Source organism: Rhodamnia argentea, chromosome 8 (genome assembly GCF_020921035.1).
Source record: "Rhodamnia argentea isolate NSW1041297 chromosome 8, ASM2092103v1, whole genome shotgun sequence".
NCBI lineage: Eukaryota > Viridiplantae > Streptophyta > Magnoliopsida > Myrtales > Myrtaceae > Rhodamnia > Rhodamnia argentea.
The window spans coordinates 1305579-1323421 of NC_063157.1; the positions used below are offsets into that span (position 1 = coordinate 1305579).

A 17843-nucleotide genomic window follows, 5' to 3' on the forward strand; every position below is an offset into this window, starting at 1 on the left:
GACTGCAATGGGCCACCGAGAGGTTATCGTCTTGGGCTGGTAGAACTCCAATTCAAAACCCTAATTATGGAATTAAAAGAGGCTAAATGTATATCCGTAGTACAAAAGGCAGATGATCGGAGACAATGAACCGTGGAGAGATCGAAGCTCTCTTATTTTCTGTGTGTATTCATGTCATCAAAGCCCTCGAAATACCGAAAACTGTGGCATAATCCTAAACCTAGGAGCTGAGATCTAAAAAACCCTTTGTACATCAAGCATACATAATCCCAGGATGCTCTCTCTTGGGAAGCTTGCTGTCCACTCTTTTTTTTCAACTTGAACTTGTGCACCCGGACTGTGTCCTTAGACCTGCATTTGACACAAACTACGATCATCATAACCAAGAAAACTTATTATCTTAGAGGTATGCAAGGAAGACAAATTCGTGCATCTATCTTGTTAGTGTTTTCGCCGGGTTTCCGGTCGCGAGGAAGAAGCGTGTGGATTACCTAAACCGGTGGCGTCGGAGCTCTTCATGAACCGCAGCCGCTTGCACGATTCGACAAACATCCTGATACAGCGGAAAACGGCGATCCTCGGCTCAACACAGGATGTCTCAAATATGAACAGCAAGAAAGATGGAAAAAAAGAAAAAACCAAGGAAAATGACCCGAAAAAAACTCACTTCCAAGGCACGTCTCCAACCAGCATCCAGTCCCCATCTTTGTCCTCATAAGTAGGCAAAAATTCAACACCATTTGGCGGGTCAATGATCTTCCTCTCGCTTGCATAATTGCCTGCAACAGTTTTCCCAAGAACCCCCATTACAACTTCATCTACATACCCAGTCACTTTCTGGTTGCTGCAGTATAAAAAAGAAAAAACTTACAGATGGAGAAGCAAGAGAAGAGCTTCTCAAGAGCAGTCAAAAGCTGTTGGTAACTCTCGTAGGCCTCCAGATCCACCTTTCTCAGATACGGAGCTCCGTCCACAGCCACCTTCACGTACTTGCGGCTCTTCATCACGCTCTTCCTGAACGTTTTCACCGGTGGCCACCCCACAGCTTGCGTCCTGTATCTCGAATGGTGTTTTTGTGTAAAGGAAAGGAGAAATTATTGCTAAACATCAGTATTCGAGACAGGGGTCTGGATCAAAATTCTTACTTGGGTGCGGGAGGTTTAGCTGCGCCGGCAACTTCGTCCTTGAGCCGCACGCCCCCCGTGGTAGAATTTTCGGCTTCGTCGCCACCGACAGCTGATGCGCCGAGAGCGAAATCGACGGTCTGGGAAAATCCCCGTTTCGTGCCCGATTTCCCCCGGGTCTCGCCCGGCAGCCCTAGCCGGAGCTCGGTGATCTCCTCCAAGCTCATGTCCGGATTATCCTCAACTTCCGACGCCTTCTTCGCCTTCTCCGACGCCATCTTCGCTCTTCGGCCTCACAGGTTACGCTTGAAATGAGGATTTCTTCTTGTTGAGTCGCCTTCAGACAGCAGTACAAAGCATAGAGAGACACGAGATGATGAATTTGACTAACGCGTCTAGCTTATAATGTGAACTCTTTCGTCCCCTTGTCTAAGCATACATCATTCAGGGAAGTGACATGACCGGCAAAATGATGGAGCCATTCCCATCGGGACACGTGTGCCGCGAGGAGCGGCTGTGATCCGTCCATGTAGGCGACAAGACAACGTGTGACGGGCGAAGCGTGTGACTAGGATGTGAGTGGCACGAAAGTTTAGGGGCCTTTAGTTGGTCGGTTCGACCGGGTCGCTCTCGATGGGTTCTCGTGTCTAATCATATTTGGCTTTGCTTAAGAGTAGCTTTAGTGTTTTTTTGGTGGTTGAACCAACTTTAATGCTTGATATGTGGACTGATGGCATCCGGGTGTTTCATTCATCTCTTCAAGTTCCAACCAATGAGCACACATTAATCTTTTTTAACCATATGGTTTCAATTCACGATAGTAATAATCGAGGTAATTTCCTCTAGATCTTTGTGATTACGAAGCCCTCAAAGATCATTGTAACTTAGGAATAGTTCCACGTTTCTCTCCATGGAATGGACTGCAAACCTCGAGGATTATATTTTATGTCGGTCCGATGCCAACCCTCAAACCCCTCAATTCCCCCCAACTTAATTTTTCTTTCCCCGATAGGAGAGAAATACCATAAAGACTTATAAAAGCCTAACTTCCAGCTTTTCATTGAGCCCTTTAAGGACCAGCTAATGAGCATATATTAGCCTTGTTTTAGGCATCGCTCCAATGCACTTTAATCGTCTAAACCTCCCACTAGGAAACTTTAAATTTAATTACACATTAGTCTATATGTCATCGGTAGGTATTTGAAAAACAAAAGGATCTAGAGGCCCTTCTTCCATTTTAATCGCACATGAAAATAAGCTATACATGCCAGACACATGGTTAATAAGTGCGTTTGCTAAGCATACTCGATGCCGGATGATACAGATTTCGAGATATATATGACGTAAAAAGCCAAATAAAGCGAGTGCATTGAAAATTGTAAAGTTGGTTTCTGTTGGTTCTCCTTTTATTGTTGATGAAACCCGATATTTACGGTAACGTGTATTGCGCGTCACATGTTATGGTGGTAGCATGCGAAATTTCATGGTAATTCGTACTTGGTCCACGAATTTTTTCAGTTTGAAATGCCACTATGAAGCAGGCCATTAATTGAATGTTCTACTATTTCAGTGTACTGATACGGGCTGGTTGTACTATGCCTAACCTACCTGGGAAAGTCCACGAGTACTCGAACCGGTGTAATGAGTCTCCTTGGCCTCCTTCACGTGAATTGTTTCTCTATTTTTTATTTATTATTATTTTTTTTTTTGGCTAAGGGCAAAAGCCACCAAAGATTTCAAAATATGCCTTTTTATGACATATTTGCCCTAAATTTTTTTTCCGTGACATCAAAAATTTTAAATTTGTACATATGTAACACATTTACCCTCCATTAAAATTCTATCAATGATAACCGTTAAAAATCTGCTTACACGGGCATCGAGAAACAAACGGAGTTGACATGGCGCCCATGTGACTTAAGTGAAAATAAAAACGACGTTATTTTGGCTAAAAATTTATCTAAAACAGCCTTGATAGAAGGTAAAGGTGTCACATAGGTACAAGTTTTTGGTTTTTTCTTTTTACGTCACAAGAAAATGTTTACGATAAATGTGTCACAATAAGAACAATTTGAAATTTTTGATGTCACAAAAAAAAAATTAGGATACTATATGCGTCACGGTAAGCATAATTCGCGTTTTTTTTTTCCTTTTTCTAATTATTTGGGGTAAAGGAGGCCTAAAAGACCTAAAGTAGGACATTATCATTACATGAATTGTTTCTTTATTTCACTGAAACATGTAATTAGACATGCCGGAGGGAAAACTTTTCGAAATTCACGATGTTTACACCAATATAGCCGCCAATCCATTTAGTGCACACCACATAACTTCAAGTTGCCGTCGTGAAGAGAGTAGGAATTCCATATCTTGGTGCATTGTAGACACCAAACGATGAAACCAATATTCTCATAACATTGAAAAATCTGGTAGTTTTTTTTTAGTTTATTTAATAACCTCGAGCTTCATAGATCTTATGATTAATAATTAAAAAAATTAAAAGTTGGTTGGACATGCGTAATATTTTTTTCAATGCACGATCAACACAGTGAATATTCGATATTAAAAATCTCACAAGCACCTTACTTAGAAAATGGATTTCAACGATGTTGGAAATAATCGTCATCAAATAGCTTGGCTAAGTTTAGCTTTCAAATGTAGATGGAATCGAGTAAAGCTAAATTATGAGATCGAATCTCTCGTGGTAATCCGCAGTTAAATCGATTAATCTTTTAGTTTTACCTAGAAGATTTATATCCCATGGCCCAGAAAAAAAGGTTTATCAGCAGTCACAAGGTTCGGTTCGAATTATTACCTCCATTCATTAACTGCCCAACATATTAATAATAACAGTAGTAGTAATGATAATTATGATAATGTTCTGTAAAATAATAATCGTTACAAACATTATTATAACAAATCATCACTCGATATTCAGTGCTTGGAAAAAAAAAAAGGACTCGTAAGTAAAAGGACGGTGGGGTCCACGTGTTTGGGTTCTTGGGGAAAAGTCAACTTCATCCGCAAGGGAAGAAAATAGGGTACTGAAATGCTTTCTTTTTTTTTTTTTTTTTTCCCCCTTTTCTCTTTTTGTGGGGGAAACGCGGGTCCCACGTAGTGGCCATGTGATCATGTCGGCTTGTCGTCCAAATGTCGCTTTCGCATTTGTCCCTGCTAGATCTCGCGGTCGGACGGTTCCATCACCGGCGCGTGGCAGGTTTGACCCCGTCCGCGCACGCGGCTTTGGATCCTTCGTCCCACCGGATTAGCAGGTTCTTCCCCTCACGCCGCTCCTCCTCAAAAATTTAGAAAATTTCAAAATACAAATACATCGTGTGTAAAACTAAGGGGCCAATTCATGCTTCGTGAGAAATCCATATGTTTCCGATTTTGCAAAAGATGATGTACGAGCAGCGATATCCGAATTAAGTCAAAAGCGAAACTTATTTCGGATGGACTGATTAATCATGTTAGATTCAATAAATAAATGAAAAGATAGAATTCATCTTAATTAGCATATGATTATAGCATCCTCTGATTTTTAAAATATTAAACAGTTCAAAACATGATTATTAATATCCCGTATGTTATGGCCACCAAGTTAAAGAATGTACTTTCTATATTAATTTATGTTTAAAAGTGATCGGAGGATCCTACCCTCCCCACGTTTACATGAAAAAGAGATGTCATAAAGTGAATTTCGAAATTATAGAATTCTAGAATGGGTCGGCTAGATCTAAACGATTATATAACAAGACAATAAAATGTTGCGTACATCAAAATCTTCCAATTTCGTGAAAGGAACGTGTAAAAGGAAAAACATCTTGACGATGAATTTTCATAAGATATAACGGAAGACCAACTTTCTTGATTCGCCTAAGTCGTAAGTGAGTGAATATTTTCCTTTTATCCCTCAGTAACTAAATTGATTCTTGGGCAATTCGCCTATAACCAAAACTCCGATAATTCACTCCGGACGTAGGATATTACTATACTACCCTATCCGGCGGTAGCCATCCGAAGATGACATGGAATCTACCTTCTCCACCATTACCACTCTAAATTGAGAGAAGATACTTTCCTTCCCTTCATCCTAGGGAATACCCTCGAATTTTACGTCCCGAATTCGGATAAAACAGGTTTAAGAACTTTACTCATGTCTAGATTCGCCTGTATTATAAGTGAGTGAATATTTTTCTTTTATCCATCAGGCATATGTAACTAAATTGCTTCTTGGGCAATTGGTAACTTTAGTCCTCTGAAAAAAAAAAAAATGGGGATGAGAAGCCATAATCACCACTCAAATTATGTCTTGTCATGACTACGAATGTTGTGGGCGTCTCCCCCATTTTCATTAAACCCAACACAACCATATAACGACGGGCGCATGCTCAACTCAACTTTGTACAAAAAAGTGAACCGAAGATAGTGGCGACAAAACGTGCCATGCCATTCCCTCTTTTTTTTGTAATTACAGTCCGCACTCAAAAAGATTTTTTTTTTTTCCTTTTTTAAAGATCTGTCCTTTTGGAGCACTTATTAAGTTACCTTAATAAGGAAACTTTATTCCTTTGGGAATAACGGGTAGGCTCTGAAACCCGACTAAAAAAACATGATAAATTTCAGGTTTCAAAAATTAGGAATTGAATTTAACATGATAGATTTCGGGTTCCCGGCCTAGAACCTATCCACTCTAGAAGCAAGCGATCACCCCTGCCTAACACAGTGGAAAGGAGAATAACGTGAATTGCGATTTGCAACACAAGTAAAACTTGCAAACATGCCCAAAAGCTCAGCAAGCTCAGAACGCGCAAAGATAACCTCTCGATATTTTTCCCAAAATCCAATGTCGAAAGTGATGGCAAAACCATATTTTCCCCCTAATCTCGAATCTCGTAGTCGTAGCAAAATGCTATTAGATGACAAATCAAGCTTAATCCGCCATGGATTATCGATCCGATTATCATATTTTTCTGCAAAGATCCGATTATCATATTATCGGATCTGGTTTAAGTGTTTCACCTTATAATGAAAGAGCAGTCCATTGCCATTGGGCACATACACAGGCTCGTGGTCACGAACATGCATGTGTCTACCTCCAATGCAGCTGAAAATGTACTTCGAAGGCCATAACGTTATTCAAAAGTCAAGGGTTTCTTCTTGACCCGGCAGGTGTTCCCTTCGGTTGACAAGGCAACTTAAGATTCAACGGCGCACAATTTCTCTTCCTCCTAAGACTTTGTATTAAGCCTCGACAAGCCCTAAGTTGTTGGCCATATGATGAATATTCAGCTCAACTTCTTGACGCCAAGTTCACGAAAGATCAATTCCACGTGAATTTTATCAATTCCGATGCGAATGAACCGCCTTTCAAACATATCGGAAAGAAATTTGATTCAAAAGGTTTAGAATGAAATTGGCATAGAATAAAAGATTTATGACTGGATTGATAAATAATAAAAAAGTTTATGATTGAGTTGGCATAATTAAAATGTTTAGTCTTGAATTGACCACCGTACAATAGCTATAATACTTTTTGGATAATTTTCCCTTTAAACATATCGAGAAGGACTTGCCTAGCAAGATCGACGACATAATCTTTATGGAACCAGATCATGATACACGACTGATTCCCTCATATAATACCCGCTAATCTCGACAAGACACGTTTGCCCTTTGAGCGGTTTGATACGACGCACGAAAACCAATCCACAAATGTCAGCTCGGACCGCGACACGCACCATCGTTGGTCCGTGCCATTTAAACCGGCGGAGAGGGATGGTGGGGCAGAGACATTGGACACAGGACGTCGACCCCATTACGCGTGTGAACAACACGTGAAAACTACCCGAAGAGCGCCCTGATAGCCCTGCCGCATCAACCGGGGCGAAAGAAGATAAAGATGAAGAAGGCCTTTTCACTTCTTGCCAACAATTTTCTCGGATTTTTCTTCCCCCATGCCGCAATCGAGTTGAAGAAGGGCGGGGCCACGAATCGTTTTCTCGACAGATTCCCGGAAAATTCAGGTGGTTGCTGTTCTAGAAACTTGGTTGTTGCTAGGGTTATCTCTTTTGTTATCATCACGTGGAAGATGGGCGTGTTGTTGGTAAGAGAAGGAGCAGTTCCAGCCGATGCAACGCGTGGAGAGAACAAGGTCGGAACAAGACAAATCGTTTTAAAAAAAATTTGGTTCTAGTTTCCTTGGAATTGCATAACAAACTTCAACTTATTTTCATCAATGTGTTTTTCCTTCTACCTTTTGACTTCTTTCTTCGTCGAAATCGGACTTTCATTTGACATTTAGCATGCTTCAAATCTTTTTTTAATTTTTCTTTTTTTTGCATGGAGATGATGGGAAAATTGTCTAAAAAAATCTTGTACCTATTGCACTTTTGTCAATTTAATCATAAACATTTTAATTTTCTTAGTACGATTCTGTCTCTACTCATTTTCGTGTTTTGCCAATTGAGTCTGTTCGGCCAATTTTGACAAAAAACCACCGACGTGGACGTCGGCCATCCTACGTGGCTCGGCTTGCGCTAACGTGGATAAATTTTTAATAATATTTTTTCCGAATTTTCTTTTCTTTTCTTTTCTTTATCCTTCTTCCTTTGCTAGTTAACATCCAGGCCTAAAAACCGACAGAGGAAGAAGGGAAAAAAAAAGAAAAGAAAAAATCAATGAAAATTAAATTTTTATAGAACATATTATAAAAATTGTCCATGTGAGCGCTGGTCAAGCCACGTTGGACAATCGGCGTCCACGTTAACAATACCCGGCTAAAATTGATATGATGAACTTAATTGAAAAAAAAAAACTTAAAACTGTTTAGAACTCAATTGATATAATTAAAAGTCTTGAACATAATTGACAAAGGTACGATAAGTATAGGACTTTTTCGGACAATTTTCCTTTCCTTTTGGCATGGATTCAAAAATGGTTTTCTTAATTGGTTTATGCCCCACAAAGTCAACCGTGAATGAGATGTGTTATCATGCCTTACTAAGGGAAGTTCAACGTTAAAAAAACAAACTAATTGCACACGTCAAAAAGTAAAAATTAATACCTTGAAAATCCTAAATTTTCCTCATTTCGTTGTTATAAAGTTCCTTTGTAAATACCCTGATGTTTTTTTTTCCTTTTTGTTCCTTTGTTGAGTCAAAAAGAATGCATGGATTTCTATGCTCCCCCACATCAACGATTCCCCAAACAAAGGCGAGTTTCTAGAATAAAAAGGAGGATAGAAAATTCCTCCTCGTTGAACCGAAAAAAGGGACATGGAGGGCACCTATAACTTTCCGAAAGTAGCAAGAAGATTAAAAAAAAAAAAAAAACAAGAGACCGGCGTACGTAAAAGCTTACGAACAACCACCAAATCAGCAGATTTGATTCCGCGTAAAAGAGATTTGTGGTTGGAAAAAAGTTGGACCCAAAGAATAATTCCTAGTGCAACTTTCTGCCGTGCAAAAAGACATGGGAACGAGATCTAAGCCACGAAAGGCGATGTCTTCGATGGAGAATTCCTTAACCCGACATTATTGTCTCTGTCTCCTCGAAAACGTGGAAAAGCAAGTGATTAGCAAATGTGGTTTGTTAAATTGATGTTGAACCTCATAGGATGCGCACTCTTCTAATGAAACCACTTAAGGTACTAAACCAAGACGTCTTCGCCGAAAGAAGGAATTCGAAGGGGGTCCGAACCCCGTTCGCGACGATCGATTCTTCGCGGAACTTGCATGATCTCGACCGGGCTTGAAATGCCTCGGTCGAACAACGGACATGCTTGCTTGGGTAAAAACGGGGAAAAGCAACAAACGCCCCCCTTAATGGTGGCGATAATAGAGACTTAAGTAGATGAAAATTATAACATTGCTCGGGTCGTGTTTCTCATTGTCAATGCCTTTCGTCTTGGGGTGAAGTGTTCCCTCTCGGGGAGACAAGAATGAGCGGTGAAGTCGAGGAAGCTTCGAAGCCAATAATGTCGTGCAACTGCTACGTGTTGTAAGAAAGTGGCTGGCAACGTGTGGTTCTTGAATCTTCCCTTGGCAGAAGTTATGAGGCCAAGTCCATCGGTTCGGATCTTACATGGGTGGTGGCCAAGGGCACCGATTCGTGGCAGCTTGCGGAATGCTCTTTCTCCGCAAGTTCGCTCTCTTTGGTTTTTTCTTCCTCGAAGTGTGATGCATCCTAAAAGCTAGCTCAAAAGATAAGGCGTAATTTGTCTTAAGTGGTGTTGGGTCTCTCTCGTCCAAAAAAAAAGAGACTTGTTGGTAATTTGAGTTTCGATATCGGTCTTAGATGGTCTTGGCCCTCGCTCCTCCCAAAAGCTATCTCAAAGGATGAGGATTTGCCTCACACTTAAACCGATCACCAGCCCCCTCCACAACCGATATGGGATAATCCCAACAATTTGTACATGTATTTACATTTATGACTTATTTGTAGCTACTCCTAATCCTGTCACTCTGAAGTCCGAACTAGAGGAGAGTTTGACCGAACAAAATAAAACAGAATAGGGGAGAGTAGCTTGTTATTGTGTACATTCACAAAGGGTCGGTCGAAGTAGCTTGTGACTTTATACTCCGATTACCACTTAGTAGTTAGTACCCATGGAAGGGGGACCGCGAACATTTTTTTAGGTGTTCGAAGAGTTCCGAATACCAATTGAAATAAAAAAAATAAAGGGGCATGCCTCATTGGGGAGGGGGACTGTTCTCAATTTGATGATTGGGCTTCGCGGGGCTGTCTAAGGCCTAACAAGGCCCAAGGAATATGTTACCCAAGTAAGGCCCAGCCCACTCTGCGATCGAATTTAAATCTTCAAAAAGATAATATTATCGATACTGTGACAGCTCGGTGGACGTGCCGGAGTGGTTATCGGGCATGACTAGAAATCATGTGGGCTCTGCCCGCGCAGGTTCGAATCCTGCCGTTCACGTTTTATTTAGCTTTTTCTTTCCCTTTTTTTTTTTTTGGAAAAAAAAAAATTAACCTTCCCTCTTTGTTTTCTTATTGGGAACCCCTCCTTTGCCTCCGTTTCTTTGTTGAAGTCTCGTCATTAATAGCTAGAGTCGGGTCGATATCAGGGTACGATTGATTATGAATTTCTAAGTTGATGCGTACATCTCTCGTCGAACCGATGTGTTTAATTGGTCACTGGGCACTAGACCTTAGACAAAAAATAAAATCTTAGCTGCATCCGGTACATATGAGCATTGTCATTCATTCCATGTGAATATTAAGGTAGAAACTCATTAACATCGATGTGCTTGAACCCTCCGCAAAAATATCGACATTGCAAGTTTGCATTCTTTACTGCGTTCCTCTGCATTAAGAAACTACAGACATTTGTTTTTTTTAGGATTTGCATGTTCGCATTGAATACAAACCTAGGTGGTTTCTTCGATTTCACTCAAATTAGGCTCTTATCTCATTGAATTCTTCAAAATTAGCTCATTTGAGCCCCGTCCAAAACTATGCACTTCGGCCATTCTCTTTTTCTTGGCCTCACTGAGATTTTCATTATGTCGTGAATGCGTCATGCATGTGCTATGCACATTGTTGTTGGCTAACGTTTAAGGAGGCTTCTATCAAAATCCTAATTTGGACCTAGATTAGGGTTAGGATTTCCAAGGCTAATGTTTTAGAGGTTACTTTAAGGTCAAGACAGGGTATTTAAGAAAGAAGATCCCGCTGTCGAGCTTCATGGTCGCAACCATATTCATCCTAAGAGGATTCCCCGGCCGAAAAAGGATTCCAAGGCAAACGGAGCCCATCGTGCGGTCATTGGATTGTGAGTTGAGCTCACAAGACCCGGGTGCAATCGGAGTTGGATCAACTTCTCAGCCTTGGGGCTCGTCGGATTATCCTTTTCGATAGTTGGTTCAAGGTCAAAATGCGCATTCGATGCCAAGTTTGTAGTGCCGTCGAGGCATTTCTGTTTCTCTCCATGCCTCGGCGAGGACAACGGGTGGATATAAAAGAATTTAGTAGAAGGCAAAAGAAAGGAGGAGACGAGAGAGAGTCTTTTCTGGCTATTTGGGTTAAATTGAATGTGAAAAAAAAAAAAAAAAAAAGAGCTTGGTGTTCTCACGAATTACCCTCAGTGACATGCCACTCACATAACACAGACATGAAATAGGACATAGCTAATTATCTCGAAATATTCCACTATATAATACTCTTCTAATCCCAAGTAATTATCGCTATAACCCGGGGAAAATTACTAAAATAGTCATAAACTTATTACAATTATATCAATTCACTCTTAAGCTTTTTTTCTTTTTTCCTTTTCAATTGAGTCATAACTATTTTTGCATTTTTGTCAATTCGGTCAATCCGGCTAACTTTGGCCTACCGACGCCGACGTGAACATCAACCGGCGTTGACGTGATAATTTTTAATAATATTTTAATATTTTAATATTCTTTTTCCTTTTAGTCTTTTCTTTTTTTTTTCTTCTCCTTCTCCCTCCAGCCCTGTAAAAAGAAAAAGAAAGAGAAAAAGAACGAACTGGAAAAAAAATAATTTCGGTAGTAAAATTGTTCACCTCAACGCCTGCCAATCAAAGTTGGCCGGATGGACTAAATTGACATAAATGCAAAATGTTTAGGACTCAATTAGTAAAAGGAAAAAGGTTTAGGGCTGAATTGATATAATAACAATAGGTTTGGGACTTGTTCTTGTGAATCCATACGCATAACGTGTACTAATTCGAATTTTCTCATCTAATGCTCTCATACAACCTTTTGAACTTATGGATCAAACATTGAGTCATCTAAAATTATATGTGTATTCTTTTATCTTATACGATATGTTATGCTATTCGGAGGTGTTACTATTAAGGGTAAATACCATCCCAAACTATTACACTTGAGATAATTTTATCCTAAATTATTTGTTGACCACAAAAAATCTCAAATTAGTACACTTTTGATAAATTTACTCAAAACTAATTTTTTGACCATAAAAAATCCCAAACTAGTACATGTGACAAATTTACTTTTCGTTGCTTTCTCATTAAGTTAGATTAATACTATGACAAACGTAAAACTGGTATACTTTTAACAAATTTATCCCAAACTGATTTTTTGACCATAAAAAATCCCAAACTAATACACCTATTACAAATTTGTCTTTCGTTAGTTTCTAATTAAATTGGTTTAATACCACGAAAAACGTCTAACTGGTACACTTGTAACAAATTTATCCCAAACTAATTTTTTGGCCATCAAAAGTCTCAAACTAATATACTTATGACAAATTTATCTTTCGTTAGTTTTCAATTAAATTGGATTAATGCCATGAAAATGTCAAACTGGTACGATTGTGACAAACGAGAGGATAAGAAATCAAAGCGGTAAACTCATCAACAGCCACGTATCATCTAACTCAGCAATTTGATGGTGAAATTTAACGGACTAATGGAGGGTAAATTTGTTGTAAATGTACAAGTTTGAGGTTTTTGGTATTCAAAATATTAATTTGGTGTAAAATTGTCACATATGTATCAATGTATCAATTAATGGTCTTTCGTAAGATTAACCTTAGGAACTGAAATTTCTTCCATTTGCCTTCATTATGACTTCTAATGGAAGAGACAGATAACCTGTTCCATCTAAATACCGAATCCCAAAAGTGTAACCCTAACATCATGATTGCCTATTCTCAGTTATTTTTTCTCCCTAGGAAGGTGCATGGAAACTCATGCCCATGCACATTGCCTTCTGTGTTTTGGCACATGAAAGAGTAAGATCGAACCGTGATTGTTCAATGCTTTTGGGATGATAGTGGACTTTCTTCATCGACTTCTCCAAGGCATCCCCGTCTGTCTTTCTCGTTTGCAGGTTTTCTTTAATATTCCCAACTTCCTTCACTTCCTCTTGAATTCCTCTTCTTGCTGAGGTCAATCAATAGTAATTAAAAAAGATGCTCTCCTGTGCATGCAACTAGGGTTTTTCCTTCTTCAGTTTCTTTCACGTTTAGCTTATCCAGTTCCCCTTGCACATCCTGCTCAATGAGAACGATGTTAGACTCTCTGACGAGGAAAATTCCTCGTCAAACAAGACGACCTGCTTTTCGCCGGCAGTATCATGGTTGAAAAGGTCTGCGGCATTGGTTTATGCAATGTTCAAACCGTCCTGATGTTGTTTGCTTGCTTGCTCCCACCGAGAGGTCCAAAGAAGACTATAATTAAATCGGCATTGTCGTCAGCATCAGCATCAGCATCGGCACTCCCGTGACAGTGACATACCCCACCATCTCCACATGCCGGATAAGGTTTTCCCTTTCGAAGAAAGAAAAGAAGAGAGCAAAGGAGATAGGGGAGAGAAGGTCTTTTGACTTTGGCTGCCCCTAGTATTTACACATTCGACTGTATAGCTTGCTGTTAAATTTGATGTTGGGTGTCAAACGTAAAGCACATGGATGAATTGTTGGATTGAATATGATTTAGCTGGAGAGGTTAACTCTTTCGTTGATCCAATGGGAATTGGACTTGTGGTTAGAGCAGAGGATTAGGGAAGAGAATGACTACAATGGCAAACAGTCGAAACGTTCCGTACATTATGTTTAGGGCTGAATTGGCATCTATACAATAATAAGTTAAGAAATTTTTTGCTAATTTTTCCCACCTATAAAGAACATTCTCGCCCTTTCAAAAGAAAATTAATCATCTTCTTATTAAGCACATAATTGAATAAAACGGACAATAACAAAGGCTAGAGGGCTCTTACCAAGCTTTTTTCGCTTGGAAATTGGATTTATCCCAAATTGAAAGCGGTCACGTAATCTCTTTTTGACTTGATTAATCAAAGTAACATACAATTGGATCGGTTATCCCTTAGACTCTAATTGCGTCAGCCTTAAACAAGGGTTTTCCATAACCGATATTTGTGCCCATATTCTATAGGATAACTATGAGCTAAGACACTTTCTGGGGGAGTTATCATAGCCAAGTTGACCGGGAATAAATTGAGAAAAAATCATAGCACCACTAAAAGCATTGAAAAATGAGTTATCACGTGTCACCCTTTCCACACGAAAGCTACGACGTTTCGCTGGCTATCGATTAGTCATTATAAGGGATTTAAATATTGGAACCATGCTTTATTTTGTTAAATGGACTCTATTGGACAATTTTCTCGCGGCTGTTTTGCCTTAAATGTTTTTCATGACGAAATATCTTTCGCCGAAAGTCATTTTTCGGCTTTTATTGAATAAAATAGGATTCCCGAGCCAATTCCGGACAAAAAACGTCACAGGTAGAGAAACAATTATCAAGTTAATTCACACAAGAATGTACAAACACGAACCGTGCTAGAATCTAATAGATCATAAGGTTCGGCGATACAGACTCGATAACGTAACCGAATTGAAAAAAAATGTTGAAACTTAAATGATAACACAATTTGAAAATGCAAAAGTAACATGTTGAAATTTAATTAACGACGCAATACTCGGGAAAGAGATACACACCGACCTTTAATCGATGACGTGAATCTGAAAGTTACAATTACGAAAGTTAAAGTGCGATACTTGAAAAGCAAAGATGAAAATAAATTTGCTTGATTTGTGTGGGAGGGTCTCGGAAGAGTACGATGTGGCTATTTAAGGATGAAATTTATGAGATGGCATGAAAAATCGTTCTTGTTGGGATTTTTTTTTTTTCGGGCCGAAAAGAATTGGAGACGAGGAAAATTAGCAGTCAACTTTGGAGCGTAGGAGGAGTGCCATCTTATCCTTCATTCACGTGGGCCCACATGCGCAGTTAATCTGTTGATCAAGCTTGCTAATTCAATCGATTTGAATGCGACATTCTCATCCGATCCTTCATTCTCCTCCCTCAAATCTAATTTGGACACAATCAAACCAATTAAATTACTCGAATCAATCAGCCCCGCAGATTTGGTGCTACCACTAATTTATTTTCTAGTCAAATTCTAACGCGTGCTTTGCGGCAAGTGGGGCGACATTACCATCGACCGGACAAAGTATTTAGGAAAATTTAATTTGCGGCGGCTCCTGTGGTTTCCTAAACCAATTGTCTCATTAATTAATTGAGTTTAAAGAAACAGAGAATTAGGGTCCATTTCGTGGAACGTCGCATCTATTCAACCCCGGTCTGGAACTCTTATCCAAATCGTATAAAAAGCAAACATCGTATCCCTTCGTGAAAACCAAGACACTCGAGCAACTCTCCAATTCATCTGACTACTGGATTTCCCTCATCTTCTTGCCCGAAGATCGCCATCTTGCTTCATTCTTCGTTAACACATGGAGTTGATTCCGGGTCTACCGGACGACATAGCCCGAGAATGCTTGATCCGAGTCCCCTATGCCGGATTCCCCGCCATGGCGTCCGCGTGCAAGGGGTGGAAGGCTGAGATCGAACTTCCCCAGTTTCGGTCGCATCGCAAATCCGCGGGTTACAGCCAAACGATCTTGGTCATGGCTCAAGCCGTGCTCGACCCAGCCCGGAGCATCGGATTCGCGAACCTTTGCCACGTCCCGGTTTACCGCCTGACCACTTTCGAGCCGGTCTCCGGTTCTTGGAGTGAGTTGCCGCCGCCTCCCGAGTTCTCCAGGGGCTTCCCCATGTTTTGTCAGTTAGCCGCCGCTGGGTCGGACCTTGTTGTGATTGGCGGGCTCGATCCGGTTTCGTGGGAGGCCTCGAGTTCGGTCTACATCTACAGCTTCATAACCGCCACATGGCGGCGCGGGGCCGACATGCCGGGCGTACGACGCTCGTTCTTCGGCTGCGCGTCAGATGGCGACGGCATGGTGTTCGTCGCCGGAGGTCACGACGGGGAGAAGAACGCGCTTAGGTCTGCAGTGGCGTACCTCGTGGGGAGAGACGAGTGGGCAGCTTTGCCCGACATGGCGAGGGAGCGCGACGAGTGCAAGGGGATCTTCCACGGTGGCAAGTTCCACGTTATCGGCGGCTATGGCACCGAGACGCAGGGGAGGTTCGAGAAGAGCTGCGAGGCCTTCGACGCCGCGACGAGGCAGTGGGGCCCGGTGCGGGAGGACGCGTTGACGGCGGGCACCTGCCCGAGGAGCTGCGTGGACGGCGACGGGGACGATCACTTTTACATGTGCAAGGACGGCGATGTGTTGGCGCTTAGAGGATCCACGTGGCGGGTGGAGGCTAAAATACCCGGTGACGTGTGCAATCCCAGTCACGTGACAAAGTGGCAAGGGAAGTTACTGGTGATTGGGTCTCCGACAACCGGCGAGCCTCAAGAGGCTTACGTGTTGGACCTGAGGACGTGTGCTTGGACAAACGTGGAGTTGCCAGAAAAGTTTTCCGGTCATGTTCAAGTTGGCTGTTGTGTGGAGATTTAAGAGGAACAAGACTCGGAAATAAAAAGCTTGGTGTGTACAGATTCTAATATGACATTACTCTTTAATATGTCACTATTTAATTGTACTAGGCTAGGGTTTTTTTTTTTTTTTTTTGAGACGTCGGCAATATTCCACATCATGACATGCAAATTAGCGAGTTTTGCGCGGAAAACTAAACAAAAGAAAATGATTTTTGCTTGATTGGAAGTTGAACATAGGCAGGCTTTGCTAGTGGCATTATTTTTATGTCTATTCGCTTAGAATCTCGATCATCCTTGTCGCCTTTTCTTGGGTGTATCAAGAGGGTTTCATTCATGTCCTAAGTTACAACATCAGACGACTTTTTCTAACATAAACATCAGTCGAGGTCGAGCCCGAACTTACTCATCCTTGAATAACTTGTACTCTAATTCTGTCCTTTCTCATCAATATGCGACGCACATCTTATCCACAAGTTGATGCTTGACCGCCTACCCTTCCATGTCATATTTCTTTTTGCCAATTGAGTTTTAGATCTTTTACATTTTTGTCAATTCAATCCATTTAGCTAGCCGATATTCATATGGCACTACCGACGCCGATGTGAATTTTTTGGTCAAATTATGATTTTTAATATCAATTTCATTTAAATTATATTCAAAAAGTATGGTTAAGAGAGAGAGAGAGAAGTAGGCGAGGAGGGCTTCAACCCCCCTCCCCGCCATCCCCCATCATCCCCGGCTTTCCCGGCAATGTTGGGACTGCGGCGGCGAGGGCTTGTGGGCCTCCCTGCCTAATTCTCTCTCTCTCTCTCTTCTTTTACCATACTTTTTGAATTTAATTTAAATAGACTTTATATTAAAAATCAGATTTGGACAAGAAAAAAGTCCACAGATTAGTGCGGCAGGCCAAATAGATTGAATTGGGATAAATATAAAAGGTTTAGGACTGAATTGGTAAAACAAAATGTTTAAGAGTATTGCGACATATTACATAATTAGCATACACATCTACTTCGTGAGCTACAAGTGGTCATTGGGCACCAGACCTAGTAGTGGGAAAAAATCCTTAGCTGCATCCGTAGCATATGGGCATGTTGGACGAGTTGGGCCTCACGTAATACCCACGAATCTGACAGTTGCCATCAATTGGACTCGCGTGATAGAGGGGATGGGATTGGCTACTCTTAGTTCTTTTTCTCCTTCGGAAGGTGCATAGAAGAAGATCATGCCCCCACACACACAAGCCTTTTCTTCTTTGCACACGAACGATCCAAGATTGTTTAATGCTTTCCGACAATGGGTGGAATCCTAAAAAGCATGAAGAGCCGACTTCCTTCATCGGTTCCCTCCGAGGCGTCTGCCCTTTGACCATTCAGTTCTTCATTCACACGCT

The 17843-nt window shown here is 40.9% G+C and overlaps 2 protein-coding genes and 1 non-coding gene across 3 annotated transcripts; 2 read left to right on the forward strand and 1 right to left on the reverse strand.

Annotated features, from left to right (window-relative positions):
• Positions 1-124: 124 nt before the first annotated feature.
• Positions 125-1537, reverse strand: LOC115737922 (auxin-responsive protein IAA1-like). The gene is made up of 5 exons (XM_030670340.2): positions 1146-1537; positions 872-1053; positions 668-779; positions 492-553; positions 125-351 (listed from the first exon to the last, which is right to left on the reverse strand). The coding sequence occupies exons 1-5, from the start codon at positions 1400-1402 to the stop codon at positions 314-316; spliced, it is 651 nt and encodes a 216-aa protein (XP_030526200.1). The 5' UTR covers positions 1403-1537; the 3' UTR covers positions 125-313.
• Positions 1538-9980: 8443 nt separating this feature from the next.
• On the forward strand, positions 9981-10062 carry TRNAS-AGA. The gene has a single exon. It is a non-coding gene; the product is annotated as a tRNA-Ser (tRNA).
• A 5212-nt stretch (positions 10063-15274) lies between these two features.
• Positions 15275-16541, forward strand: LOC115737921 (F-box/kelch-repeat protein At1g80440-like). Its single transcript, XM_030670339.2, has one exon. It carries the CDS (start codon positions 15399-15401, stop codon positions 16467-16469), a length of 1071 nt encoding a protein of 356 aa, XP_030526199.1. The 5' UTR covers positions 15275-15398; the 3' UTR covers positions 16470-16541.
• The last annotated feature ends 1302 nt before the right edge of the window (positions 16542-17843 follow it).